At 34.9% G+C, this 15,987-nt stretch overlaps 1 protein-coding gene across 1 annotated transcript in view; it reads right to left on the reverse strand.

Annotated features, from left to right (window-relative positions):
- LOC149085135 (uncharacterized) overlaps positions 1–1,669 on the reverse strand; it is a 30,492-nt gene extending 28,823 nt beyond the window's left edge. The window contains exon 1 of the mRNA XM_089232957.1: positions 1,412–1,669. Within this exon, the coding sequence (XP_089089083.1) occupies positions 1,412–1,598 (187 nt within the window). The 5' untranslated portion in view covers positions 1,599–1,669. The remainder of the gene's footprint in view (positions 1–1,411) is intronic.
- Positions 1,670–15,987: the final 14,318 nt, after the last annotated feature.

Below are 15,987 nucleotides of genomic sequence, written 5' to 3' on the forward strand. Positions count from 1 at the left end.
TTGTCTATAATCGATTATCAACCATAACTCGAAAATAATTTGAGATAGGACAGGGTTTATAGGATGTTTCATGTTTCACTTGGGTTCATCTATCACCCCCTTTCATTTTACAGAACATATGTTCACCATGAATAAATATTCTCAGGAATGTAAATATAAACCCAAACTCAACGGTCCGGGCAAAAGCACTAGGTTAAGTCAGTCTCTGGGTTAAATAAAAACATGATTGTGGGATCAAAACAAAAATGACTAGAATGCAAGAAATTAATGGAAATATGAATATACAACCCGAGAGAAATAAATCCTAAACGAAAAACACAACATAACGTAATATACTGTAAAAACAGGCATAACCCTGGCTGTCCCATGAAGAATGTATGCACTGTATTCCAATGTAACACTGAAAAATGACATGAACAAAAAAAATAAGGTCCTACCGATGCCTCAACGGATTTAAACACTGCACATTCACACGAAAGGATATAATTAACGACCCAAAAACAATTGCATTATTCTGCAACAAGCCCTTGGCTAACTAGAAATGTTTTGCAATAAAAAAAGCCCCATAGTGTTTTTTCTTAAAATTCTTTCAGATTGTTCAACATATGTCGCAGATTTCTACGTCAATTGTGAAAACAGCGACCCAAAGAAAATAGCCAACAGAAGAAAAAAGCACCGACCAGTTACAATGGAAATTACCAAAAACGTTACCAAAGAGATTAAACTGTAACGGTTCCAAATCGCCAAAAAAAAAAAATACTATAGCTGTTCCATATGTTGGAGCAATGTTTAGCTTCTTGATATCTGAGCAGTTTCTTGATAACATTTTTTCGCCGATTTAGGATTTTTAATAATCGCAGAGAAAAAAAAAAGTAAAAATGTTTTTTTACTTAATATAGCGAGTTTTAACTTTAGTGAGAGCAATAATCCCTCTAATACAAAATTATGCAAACATCATTTAACATGTGAATTCCTACATATAAGTTTCCATGCTTATACTTGTTTTAGAAATCAACTCTACCAGTATTCCTAGTTAGAGGACTTAGTTTTCAATGTGAAGGTTTGACCTTCACCATATCAAATTTCAACTCAAAAAATTTATCATGGGATTAAGCCCAGTCATTATTTGAAGTACATACAAAATATTTTAGCCTTGTAAATGTATAACCACCAACATTGCCTAGCATTTTCTTATACCTCTTGTAGTTTTCACTATCTTTTAAACTATTAATAACTCGCACAGGAATGTATCAAAACACCAGCAATGGCCGCTTAGCTGGAACGGAGACACATTAACCAAGAATTATTGTATACAAGCGTATTGATAAGAGAATTTCTACTTATTTAAAGCAAAACACCATAAAACTTAGAAAATAAGTTCTAGAATTATTAACATGGGAAAAAACCTCACATGGCAAAGCGAGACCCGAAACCTGCTTTTGCTGTTTAGGCTTATCGCCGGCAATAACCTTTGCTGGCTTTTTTGGCAGTTTCGAGTGACTCGATTTTGCTATTATTTCATCCGGATCACTAGCATCTTCATCTTCAAGGTTCAATACAAATCTATTGCTCACATCAACCCCATACTGTCTACTCATTTTGATAAACTATTCTTACAACCGGGAGCGTGACATGTGTTCCACAGGAACAAGTTCTATCTATATGTTGCCAGCTACAAGAGTCATAAAAAGTTTCACCCTCGCGAAAAGAAAAAAAGAGAGGATCCCAGGAACACTCAGCTAAAAGTAAATACTTCTAATCACGCAGGTTTTAGCATGACCATACGTTCCATATTTCCCGGGACAGTCCTGGTATTTTCGATTTTTCTGGCTGTCCTGACTTTTTGGCAAATTGTCCCGTATTTTACACGAAGCCTACTTGAATTTTTATTTTTCATTAAAGTGAAAGATTGAAATTAATTTTTCAACTCATAAATTATATATATTGTGATAATTACAACTATAAATAAGAAGATTCGACGTTCAGCCACGTTACGGGAAGGACGCTCGAGTGTTCGCTGCGAGAAAAACCGGTTATCCTTTGTTGAAAAAGAATTTTTTTTTTCTTTTTTTTTCTTTTTGTCTGAATCGTATTTATTCAAGTTTGTTTTTTTGTGGCTTTTTTTTCTCTCCCCCCCCCCCTTTCGTTTGCTCTCAACTAGAAATTTATTTTATGATAGAGAAGAAATGTGGTGATACATCAAAAAATACAAACATGGAAGTGGATGACCCATGTGTTTTCCAAACCAATCATTCACACATGGATATTTTAAAAAAAGCTGACTTTCTAGGATTTTCTACGTTTCATATCATGTTGGTTCCGATTGATACCAAGTTTCCGAAGTCGAAACCGAAAGTCGTCAGCCAGGCATTATCTGAAAGCGTTCGATCATCGAAAGGTCTACAGGCTGTGAAATACACAGCAAAGGGCGACCCAATAATCGAAACAACGAACATTAATACAGCATGTGACCTTCTAGACTTGAAATCCATCATGGGTATTGCAGTTAATCCAAAATTCATGCTGGAGGAATTGTCATCAAGATTTCTCTAGCGTGACGTCGAAGTTGATGAAGATCTAGGAAATGTTGCTGACGAAATTGAGGAAAACAACGATATGATGGTTCTATCAATACGTCGTTTCAAGTATAAAGGTAAGACAACAAACACTCATTCAATCATTGGGCCACTACCTCCCAGAAAAAATAATTTTATGGCTTGAACGCCACAACATAAAACAATTTATTGATAATCCTCGACAATGCAAAAAATACCATAAATATACCCATGCAATGAAGCATTGTTCTGCCACTATTGTTGTGTGTGGAAAATGTTCAGAAAACCATCCCACCGAAACTTGTTTCTCAAAAATTGAAATGTAGTAATTGCATGGAAGAGCACGCAGCGAGTGACAGATCATGTGATTACTTTAAACAGGAACAAAAAATTTGGGATTTTAAGTGTGTCAATCACATAACATTAGCCAATACACGTAAGATTTTTGAAAATCGAAAAAATTCCCAAAGCGCGAAATTATCTTCGATACAGCAAAGCAACATTCCAGATACGTCAAATTGGATCACCAAAGCTGAGATCACAGACATGTTTACCAAGTTGCGTGAAGATTTGGGTTTGAATAACAAGAATTCTCCGATCACAAATAACTTTTTTTCATTTATAACAAAAAGTGAATTTAATGAACTGTTTGAATCATTGAGGTTGGAAATCGCTACAAACATGAAAGCGATGATTGAATCGTGCGTGGACGAAATTCGGAACTTAGAAGATAATGTCATTCCACCAAGGAAAAAATCAAATAAGTATGGAGCTACAATTTCCCCTACTTCCGGTACTTCTACTTCCTCGACCCAGAATATTGTTGGTTCAAAGAATTTGAATAACACTGTCTATAGTATGGACGTTTCAAATGGAGGTGGGTCTCAAAGTGAACAGTAAGTGGACAAAAACTGTACAATTTATTTATATATTCATTGTAATTAGTCAATTTGTTAATATATTGCAATGAAATACTCAAAGCATTCGTAACAAAAAAGATTCAATATTACGATTTATTCATGAATATGAAATTATTTGTATACTGGAAACGTTTCTGTCAATATCCGATAATTTTTATTTACCAAACTTTCAAATATTTCGATGTGACAGAGGAACCGAGAGGCGGGGTGGTGTACTGATTGGTGTTCGTAGTAATTTTTCATCGCAAATAATTTTCAAATGTAACTATCCAGGAGTGGAAATTCTTATTGTGCAGGTTTTTTTCCGTCAGAAGAGTATTACAATAGCTAAAGTTTATTTTTCAAATCATGATAATTTCTTGAATATTCTCGATCTAATCGAAAGCAGAATTTCTCCTCCTTTCTTAATAATTTCTGATTTCAATGCATCTCATCCAGGATGGGGATCTAGTCGTGTAGATACTCCTGGACGACTACTTTATAATTGGTTCATAAAACAGAAAATGCTTTTAATCAGACCTTTAAGTCCAACTCACTTTACCTCTTCGTCTTGTAATACTATTGATCTCTGTTTCAGTAGTGAGTGCCTTTATCAGTATATTTCATGGATAAGCGAAGATTCACTATATGGTAGTGATCATCTACCTATCCGATTAATGATTAAAATCCCCGGCCAAAAAATCTCATTGAAAAGAAACATCACAAACTGGCAAAATTTCCGCAATGAATTAAGTAACTTTGATCAGTCGATTCCTTTTTCTAATTATATTGCTAAAACCTATCAACAGAATACTTGCAACAGTGAAGTGCCACGTTTCAAATATAATCATTATTTTGATCAACATTTGCGTAAACTTCTCACTGATAAAAAACGAGCATTTCGTAAATACCTGACATGCCCGTGTCCTAATTGTTGGATAAGTTATAAGAAATCAAGCGATTTTTCGAAAAAATCAGAAGCAGAAAAAACTTGAATATGAGGCAAACCAAATTTTCAAATTTTCTTCATATCCGAAAATTTACACAATACTCCGTCGTCTTAAAATTATTCAATCTAAAATATATGAGGATAGTCACTTAACATTCAATGTTAATGGTATGAGCGTTACAGAGCCAGAACGGCAGTACGAAGAACTGAAAAATTCACTTTTTAAAACTCCATTACAAAGAGAGTTTCTCAACCATGCAAGTACAACTAACGAATTTTCGGATTGCATAAATGCACCTATCACATATACTGAGCTGTGTTGGGCGATTCAACACTCACCCAGTAATTCACCGGGAACAGATCATATTCCCGCTACAACATACAAACACATATCCTATGAAGGTATTCAGAATCTTTGTCGTGAATTTAATATTACATATTTGGGATACCGGTCAAATTCCAATCGATTGGAAAAAGGGTAAAATTATTTTTCTTTTGAAACCCAACAAAGACCCAAAATTTGCTACATCTTATCGACCCCTAACATTAACTAATAGTTGCATTAAGATCTTTGAACGTATTATCATTCGACGACTTAATTGGATTTCTATACAATACAAGATTTTTCCTAAAAACTTATGTGCATTCAAACCAAAAAGTGAAACTTTGTCTCTACTTTGCGATTTGAAATTTCTTATTCAAAAAACTTTTCAAAGTAGGGAAATCGGTATACTGGTTTCACTTGATTTGAAAGGCGCTTACGATTTTCTGATTCATTCGGCACTAATATTCAAACTTCGGCAGATGGGTTTTCATGGAAACTTTATTCGTTGGATGGAGAATTTCTTAGCTGAACGTATGAATTATATTAGCTGGAGAAACTATGTATCCAGCCCATTTCTCTTTCGCAGAGGCATACCTCAAGGATGCGTTATTTCACCGTGGTGTTTTAATATTTATGTCGCAGATATTATATCCATCATAAATGATAGATATTTTTATTTATGCTGACGATATATATTTATATTGCAGTGGTAGTGATACATCTTCATTGATTCGAAAATTACATAGGAACTTTGACAAAATTTTGAATTGGGGTAGATTATGGGGTTTTGAATTTTCCACAGAATAATGTGCTTTTACACTTTTCACGCGACGCCGCAACATTGAAATTCCTAGTATCATTTTTAATGGCTCTAGGCTTTCATACATTGCCGATATGAAGGTTTTAGGAGTATTTCTTGATATGAAAATGTCTTGGAAAACACAAATAGATTCCCTCACTGGTCACTACCATGAACTCAAACACACACCTGTGTTTTTAAACTCAACAAATTTTAATTCTGTGAGAAGGGTGATTCAATAATGCGTGACTGAAAAACGCTGGGGGATTACATAAGACAACCTCCCACTGGAGGGTTGTTACACACACTCTTACATTTCTCCCCAGAGAGAGGGAGAGAGACATAATAATAATAAGAAATACACAAGAAAAGCGAAAGTTGACATCAACTCCATCTTGTGTTGGGAGCAAAAGATAAAAAGTTAGGCGTTTCCACTCACAAAACGTGGATCCAAACTTATAAATATCTTGAAATTTATAGCTGGAAGATTACGTGGAGCTCCGAGTAATAAACTTCTTGCTATTTGCTCTAATGTTATTGAAGGTTTTTTGAGTTATAGTATTTTTTTATGGCATACTGCATCACAAACTCAATTGAAAAAATGTGCGGCATTATAACACTCTGCGTTTCGCATTACAACAGGACTACCTATATCAACTCCTATAACTCTCCTACTTAGTATATGTGGTCAACCCCCTTTCAATCTCTTTGTTTTACGCTCCGTTGGTCGATTGTTTTTGAAGGCTAGAGTGTCTAGTTATGGCACTGATTTTTCTAATTTTTGCAAACGATGGCCGATTTCTAATAATTCAGTTATTTCTCCGATCTCATCTGAAGTTACCGATTTTATAATTAATAATCACCTTACTACTCCATTACAAACACTGACATTTTCAACTCCTCCTTGGAGTAACTCCAATATCAGGTTTCATATTGATGATCTTCCCTTTCAAGACAATATTTACGATCATACGATTCCAATATTATTTAATCAACATATGACAGAAAATTGGTCGTCTAATGTTATCATAGCTACAGATGCATCCAAAGCTCAATATACGTCGGTGGGAATCTATTGCCTTAATAATAATTCATGTATACAAGCTTTAGTTCATGATTACTAGTCCGTTTTTACTGCAGAGTGTCTTGCTATTGCATATGCAGCTACCAAGCTCATCTGTGAGAGACGTAATTACGTTATTTGTACCGATAGCAAAGCCTCACTTTTTGCTTTGAAAAATGTAAATCCCCGTTCCCATTCTGTAACATTATTGACACATTCCTGTCTTGCACATGCAAAAAACATTGCAAATTCAATCACTTTGGTGTGGACTCCTGGCCATAAGAATATTTTATATAACGAGATTGCCGATAAAATAGCACGACTTGCGACAAGAAATAATAACTTAAACTTTCCTTCTTTCACTTTTATGGAAGATATTCTTAATCGTTTTGAAAATTGTTTTAAAAACAACGTTGATCAGCATTTTACTTGTCAAAACGAATCGACGCAATCGACTTTTTCACCTGTGTTAAATTATACTCATTTTTTCACAGTCGAAAATATGAAACACTTTTTTATCGTTTACTTACAAACAGAGCACCCACCAAAGATTATTTACATAGAATAAATCAGATTTCATCTCCGATCTGTGATCAGATCCTGAGACTTCACTGCATTTCATGTTCATTTGTAAACATTGGATTGAACAACGCCGTCAATTTGCTATTGGCCTCTCGATTCCCAATGTCAATCGTTTGTCTTGGATGAATTTATTAAAGACGAATGCTGAACAATTTGTTCATGCTTTTGAAAAATATCTTTATGCATGTAACAGATTTTAATTTGCGTTGAATTTTGATTTTTTTCTGTTTCTGTATTCACATCAGATGTGAAATGAGATATTTCCTATGTTATACATACCGCAGTTATTTATTTTTTACAATGTGAGAAGCATTTGAATGGAAAAGAAAATTCGTAATTCTTGTTTGTGTGTGGGTTTTTTTTTTTTTTTTAATCTCTCTGAATATTTATATTTTGCTTTCTCTATGTGTATTTTTTGGTTAAAATTTCCAAGTAATTTTCCCCCATCCCTATCATGTAAGATTTGTGCAAATTCTACCATCTTTAAAGTAAATTTTGCATTCATGTATTCACATTACGTATATGTACTCACATATTTACATGTATATTACGTAGTGTAAATTTTTGTTTTAAAGCGGTCCTAAAGCCCTTGTAGGTATTGAGGTGACTCAACGGTTCATGTAGTCTATCCATAATGTACGTGTGGCGAACTCTTGCACCTGCTTCTCGATGACACCTGCCTAGTCCAGCAAGCGACAAAAGATAAGGACACTCACACACACTCTCTTAACTGTCTCGAGACCAGTCGGTCACATTAACCAGCTCATTATTATATTTAAAAATGTTTAATATTCCTGTGAAATAAATTGTATTAAATTTCAACTTGATTTAAATTTCAAATAATGCGTCAGTATAAAGGACGTGAAATAAAGTGTCAATGTCAATGTTATAAATAAGAATATTAATCTTCCACTTTTGTCTTAGTGAACGTTTTTTTTATCGTGGAATTCATTTTAATCCACTAAAATTTGCAGTAATGCTTCATTTCCCGCCATTGTGATTTAACCGTAATTTCAACAATATTTGGCAACTTAGTTCGGTTTTGGCATCACTTTTGGCGATAATTGGCGATGTCCCGTATTTTCCCGTATTTGGAATCCCAATTTCCCCTTTTTCTCTCGAGGACATGTGGCCAGTCCATGGGGGATGTTAGTGAAGGAAACTTCTTTTGAAGCAAGGTTTTCCTAAGAGTGAGGTGACCATACGTTCTTTATTTCTCGGGACAATTCCAGTTTTTCTTGTTTTTCTGGCTGTCCCCACTCTTTTTGCAAAAAAAAAATTTCTTGTGGTTTTTCTTTTTCACGTATTTCAACGAAGACACCTTGAGTTTTTATTCTTCAAATTAACGATTAAAATTATCTTCCCAACTCTGAAGTTATATTACAGTAATTACGACTGCAAATTACTGTAGATTATTTGTAACGTTCTCAACATATCTCACATATCTGTAACGTTTTTTAATTCACTGAAATTTGAAGTGGCACTCCATTTCCCGTGATTGGTGCCTTTCCCGTGATTTTAGCATCAGTTGGCAAATTTGCTTACTTTTGGCATCATTTTTGGCAATAATTTACATTGTCCCGTATTTTCCCGTATTTCGAAGCGCAATTTCCCGTATTTTTTTAGGCCTCTTTTTACCCTTTACATGCTCCTCACCCTACATGTTCTCTTCCGCTCTTACATACGTATATAGTAGAAAGAAAGATTAGTAGAAACATAAGTTGTAAAGAAAGGAGGGAAGAAAAAGGAACTTCTATAGATAATAGACAATCGTGTTAATAGGGTTACTTTAAAGCTTTGCGATGGTGAAGAGAGAGGAAAGGGAACACGGAGAACTTTTTTGTTGGAATTTACTCCACTGGTGTATGGACGTAATAGTATGCCGTGAAGAGGTTAACCCTTTAACCCACCAGTGGTTCTCAAACTGTTGTCACACGCGCCTCCCTTCATCAATTTAATGATTTATCTGCGGCTACCCAGAATAGTTTGGTAGGTGTTTTCCCATATAAAACAACCCTTTCAAAGCATAAATAGGCACACAAATCCATATCTCCATCTCACCGTTACACCCCTGATAAAGATTGGCCGACGGCCCTAAAAGCCGCGAACACACTTTGAGAAACACTGTTTTAACCCCTTCACGTGTAGGCTTTTGGCAACAAATTTAAATTTTTCTCTATTTCGGTGATAAATCTGGTAACCTTGTCCTAACCTAACTGCACTGCATGCTAAGAAAATGAAAATGAAGAGGAAAGAAAAATAAAATGAAAGGAAGAAAAATATAAATAGTAAAACGGAAAAAACAGTACAATAGATGCGCGTATGAGGGAGTAATACAGTAGATTTCTCTTTCACCCTCACCCTATGTGTTCTCTTTCTCTCTTGCATGTACAGTATATAGTAGAAAGATACTTTATACGTGGGGAAAAAGTTACTAACAGGAGTATAGAAAGAACGAGGGGAAAAACAACTTCATAGGCTTACGCTAACAGTTCGCGAGTATAACAGAAAAGTGAGTTCTTCTCTCTAGGGAGAACTGAGGGTGTACCACCTTCTGGTTCTTAATAAGAATCTGCTTCTTAATTAAGGATTAGGTTTTTAGTTAAGAAGCGAGAGGGAATTTCGCAACCACATTCTTAACTAAAAATCGTTTTCTCTCCATAGTCATCACCTCTGACTGCTATGCAGGATTTACATCGTCTGCCCATCGTCTGAGTACAAGGTTGTCAACGAGCTGTTGAGGCATTGCTGCTCATTCCTGTGTCAATCGCAGCTCCGGAATAGTTGCTGGTGGCTGGTGATGTGCTGCCAAGCCTATCCCTAGAGCAGTGGTTCCCAACAGAGGCTGCACGCAAGGGGTGCGGGAAAGCATTTTTGTGAGTGCGAAATGGAAAAAAAATTACAACATGTTGACTGATTATTCAGGAAAATTAAAATGATAAAAATTAAATTTTTCAATTCCTAAAAAAAATATGAATCATAACAATATTTTGACGCCTCAACTTCTGACTTTTGCTAGCATGTGTCATATAAATTTTGCATTGCAGAAGTTTCTTTCTCGGGTAGCGATTGTACTGGTTTTCCATTTCGGTTGAGAAAAAATACCATTATTTACCTAAAGTTTAGGTAACGAAATAGTGTAGGTCCTAAACTATTTCATTGTTTGTTTACATTGGTACCTCGTGTTATTAGCATGCTTAAATTTGATACTCTCGTGAACAAACATGACTCAGGAAAAGCGTCAAAAATTCAGTCAAGTGTCAAAGAAACATTAATTTATAGTTGTTGTGGCTGGAATCAATCAGTGAAGACAGATAAAAACATTATCCAAGGGGATGTGGGAAGGTAAGTCGCATTGCTCTGAAAGTGTGGGAAGGAAAAAGGTTGGGTACTACTGCCCTATATTGTCCCACACGTGTCCGATTGGATTTAGATCCGGAGAGCTTGCCAGCCAATCGATGCGTTGAATATCTTCATTCTTCAACAGCTCTGCGACAGCCACTGTACGATGAGGTGCAGCGTTGTCGTCCATAAAGAGGAACTGAGGGCCCATAGCACCTCTAAAAAGACTCACGTGAGGTAGGAGAACCTTGGTATAATAACTGGCACCAGTGACTGAACCACCTTGGAAGATGTACGGGTACCAATCATGATACCTCCACAAACAAGAATTCCGCCACCTCCAAACCGGTCCCTTTCGATGATGTTGGAGGGGTTATTTCGTGTTCCCCGTTCTCTCCAGATGTGTATGCGTCCAGAAACGCTAGTCTGACTAATAATAAATCTGCTTCCATCCGTAAAGAGTACTCGACCTCAATTTTTTATCTTCGTCCTTAATTTTTGCACACCAGTGTATTTTACGTGACAAAAAAAATATTGTCAATATTTAAAAAAGAAAAAGATATAGGATGTTGCGCTTCTGGGAACACACTGTATTTATATGATTTACATAGCCTTGAACAGTTTAAAAATGTTATTTATTGTTTACCAACTACTTTTCTATCATTGTTGAAGAATGCAAAGCAATATATCTCCTCCACATATGGTATTTCGCTCCGAAATGCAAGGGTCCAAAAACGTTCTTGCTTGGCTTGACAAGAAATGGGAAATGGACATCTTTTTCTCATATGCGCATCTTTTTCTCATCCACCTCGTTGGGCATTTTACCTGTTGTGGCCTTGCATTTGTATTTATTTATGTGTACCTTTGAGCCATTCTGCTGATAATTATAGAAACTTCATGAACATTCAAGTAAAAAAAATCAAATGTTTAGGAGTTTCCAGAAGCATCAATGCCAAAACGAGATTAAAACATAAAAGGATTAATAAATAAATAAATAATAAAACATTTACAGGAAAAATATAAGGAAACCATGTGTGCTGTGCTTGAGAGCAACATTGCCAAATAAAGGGTTAAGAATGAACCGCATTCAACTTATGGAACGGTTTTGAAAATAAAAAAAATTAAGATGTACAAAAATAAATAAAAAATTGTCAAAAATGGTGAATATAGAAGGGAGGAAAAAGTTTCAAAGTGTCAAGATGAACCAGCAATTTTCGGACAGTGCGCTCTACGTACTGCATCGACAGCAGTTATAGATTTCAGTTGCAATTAATATACATCTGCTGATCCGTTAGAGGAAAAATAAGGTTAATTATATTTCTTCTCAAAATGGCTGATCCTCAGTAAATATGTTAGCTCTAATTAGGTTGACCATATTTCTTCGAGAAAAATACGAGAAATTCGATTCACAAATACAGAAAATACGGAACATCGCCAATTATCACCATACAGTCGCAAAATTACTGCGAAATTGATAATTATGCCACATAATTTTTGCCACATAAGTTTCAAAAACACCCCAAATAGCTGTTTTGAATCCCTTCCCCCAAGTTTAAAAAAATTCAAAATAAGTTCGTTTGTGGTGATTCGAGAATTCCGAATATTTTGTGTCTCAAAAATCAATTTAACTTTATTTTTTCATGCCTTCCAGTTTAATGAAATCATTGATGGAGCACATCTTTAAAACTGCATATACGTTTCTTTTTTTTGTTTTTTTGACATTTTCGAATGCTTGAAAAATTTCTGTAACACAATCTCAATCTTAAAAATTACTAGGCTATTGACAACTAAAAGCTCTTACTCTACGACAATGTCTCTCAAAGCGTGCGTCGGATCTCCTAGAGCATCGTTAAGCCGGGTTTTCCTAGGAGTAGATTTTGAAAAATGCTGATTGGTTAAAAACTTGAAATTCAGGTTTTTTTTTACCAATCAGAGTTTTCACGCTGCACGCAATGTAGAAACCTGTTTCTAGGAGACCCCGGCTTTAACCTTTGTCATTGGTGTCGTGACGAGCTGAAAATATTCATTTGTGTGACCATTTACACTTCTGGGTGTTTTTTTTTTTATAAGAGAAAATAAAATATCGACTTAACCATAGTTCCCCATACTTTTAGTTCCATAGCTCCTTTCTTCAGAAATTTTTTTCTCTCATTGCCCCCAACTGAATCCCATCATCCCCCAGGGGATGATATTGCCCACTTTGGGAAACACTGCGCTAAACTATTATGGGGAGCCGCAAATGAACCATGAATTAGGCAAGACACTTGAAGTGTAATACAAAACGCGCAATATATTCATAGAAAATACAAATATACAGGGTGGTAACTATCGACCGCCCAATAATTACACACGTAATTCCTTGTGAAAAACTAATATGGAAAAGTGTTTTCCGTTTTTTGATCTGACCCATAATTAATGAGTTATAACGCTTTAAAAATTGATGACGTCACTTAAAAATCCAGCCAAATTCACCAAACCTACACCAAATGAATAACTTGGCGTCTTAAAAATCGATTTAAAAATAAGATTTTTCATGATATAAAAAATAAAAATAAATTAAATGAGCTAGTCACTGTGTGAATAAGGTGACCATACCTCCTTCATTTTGTCTCGTATTTTCCGGAATGATCTCGTTATTTTTGTTTTTTCTCCGTCCAGAATTTTTTTTTTTAAATGTAGTGGTTTTTCTTATTTTTTAGTCAAAGTTTTCTTGAATTTGTTATTTAATCAAAAACGTTGATACAGGTAATTTTCAACGGATTGATTGAATGCAATATTATCATAAACAACTTCCGAAAATTTCATGAATTATCGCATTTTGCTCCGCCCCCCTCCCAATAGATACGCGTTTTACTTATGGTATTACCATCGAAATTCAACTTTCATTCACTCAAAAAGTAGAGCCGATCTGATGAAACAAATGTCAGATTCAGAATCAGTGCTCCACAAGCACCATAAAATAACTGAAATATCCTTGAGAAAAAAATCAGAGTTGAATAGTGTGAATCAACAGAAAAATTCGAAACGAAAATTATTTTGAATACGTCAATTCCTAACGTAATAAGTTTGATTAAAAGTTTCTGATTGAATCGTTGTTATTATTTCAGTTTCCACTAAGTCACACCTTCGTCAAGCTACCATTTTTACATCCCTCGTTGAAGCTTTTTACAAGTAACAGTGCCGATGAAAGTTCATAAAAAACAAAAAATACTGCCGTTTTATTGATCAACATTGTAATCTGATTAAAACAACAACGTAAAATAATCATCGCGCAGTAAACACGTACACACTGTATGCACCTTCCCTCAGAAAATTAGATTTAATAGTGAATTTAAAAAAATTTCACATTTTGGCAAAACAGTGTTGATTTGGCTAAAAAAAATTTCAAACAGATCTCATTTGGTTAACATGGTACAAATCTTGCGATAAATTTGCCAACATAGAAGACGGAGATAACACGTAAGCGATACGTAATATCAAGGTTATAGTATCACACTACATGGAGAGAAAAAGTGTCAATCGTGATGGAAGAAGGCCGTACTTGGCTTCTAAATGGGATTGAATATTTCAGTTCATTTTTAAGAAGTGACAACCCATTATTGTCGGAGAAATGCACTTTGGTTCAGTGTTTGGCATATAACTGACCGTTAGAAAAATGACACGTCACAACATTTTAAAAGCTTATAACTCGCTTTATGTTCGTCCAATCGAAAAACGCAAAAAAAACCACTTTTCTATATTCGTTTTTCCCAAGGAATCACGTGTGTAATTATTGGGCGGTCGATAATTACCACACCACTACGACCAAAAATAATGTCGACTCGTCAAACTCATAGGTAATGAGTTATGAAAATTACCTGTGTCAACATTTTTCATAGATGTAACGAATTCCAGTGAACCTAGTTTAATAAACAAGAAAAACCGGGACATTTTTGCAAAAAAACCCGAGACGACCAGAAAAACCGGGACTGTCCCGGGAAATACGGGATGTATGGTCAGTTCAACTCTAATCTAATTAACGGTTCCCAGAAAAAATGTTGGTGCCAACTAGAATGACCATATTTCTTCGATAGAAATACCAGAAATTGGGATTTCAGATACGGAAAAATATATGGGACATCGCCAAAAATGATTCCAAAATTAAACAAAGTTGCCAAATATTGCTGAAAATCACGGAAAAATCACACCGGCGTGAAATGAAGCATTACTCCAAATTGCAATGAAATAAAATGAATTACATGAGATATGACATGAGATATACATATCACCATGACAAATACATGAGATTGATATATTCTTAGTTATAGTTGTAATCATCATAATATTTATGAGATGAAAAGTAATTTCAATCTTTGACTTCAATAAAGAATAAAAATTCAAATAGGCTTCGTACAAAAAACCGGAACATTTTTGCAAAAAAGTCGGACGGCCAGAAAAACAAGAAAACCGGGACTGGCCCGAAAATACAAAACGTATGGTCACCACCTTAGTGCCCACTAGCAGCAGCAATTTTTCTGGCTGTCCCGACTTTTTTTCTAGAATGTCCCAGTTTTTCACGTATTTCTAACGAAGACAACTTGGCTTTTTCTACAAATTAATCTAAAATTATCTTCCCAACTCAGAAATTATGCTACGATATATATATAACTATGATTACAAATAAGAAAATATCCTTCTCATATATATTTGTTATGTTTTTATTTTAATTCACTGCAACTTCATTCGCTCCCGATTGGCGACTTTTCTTCGATTTTAGCACGAGTTGGTGACGTTGCTTACTTTTGGCATCATTTTTGACGGTAATTGGCGATATCCTGTATTTTCCCGTAATGCGAAACCTGATTTCCCGTATTTTTCTCGAGCAAATATGGTCAGCTCATATAAGCTCTATTATACTTGACCTTCATACAGGCACGACCATGATACTGCACATTTAGCTCAAAAGTTTATTTTCTAAACACCAGACTTTCTCAAGAAAATGTCCCGCATTCTCAATGAACCACCCACACTTGCAAATTTGCCATATTGAAAGTTTTTTTAAAGGAGTAAATTTTAATCCTTACGGTTTTTAGTAGCGTTTCGATTTCCCAATTTGGATGATCTTTAAGTAATTTTAGTTTTGATTGGTAATTTTGTTCACTTTTAGCATAATTTTTTGTGACAACAGGTGATATATTACATACATTTCGTATTTTCTCATTTGGGATCCCTATTTCCCAATTTTTTTCAGATCAATATGGTCATACAAAGCAGATTGATGCGACAAATACAAAAATTCATAATTTCTGTGATTTCTTTATACATTATGAAATTATCTTCATCCCCGTTTTCAATAAAGATTTCAATCAAGTAAGCTTGGTTGAAAAAACGGGAAAAGAGACATTTTTACAAAATAACAGACAGGATGATCAAACATACGGGCCATATGGTCACAATTTATTTGCATCTTAGGTATGCTTACCTCCATCTATTG

The sequence above is a fragment of the Pholcus phalangioides genome, unplaced genomic scaffold (assembly GCF_987345545.1).
Source record: "Pholcus phalangioides strain wild (caught in Gottingen) unplaced genomic scaffold, Ppha-v1.0 ptg000007l_1, whole genome shotgun sequence".
Taxonomy (NCBI): domain Eukaryota; kingdom Metazoa; phylum Arthropoda; class Arachnida; order Araneae; family Pholcidae; genus Pholcus; species Pholcus phalangioides.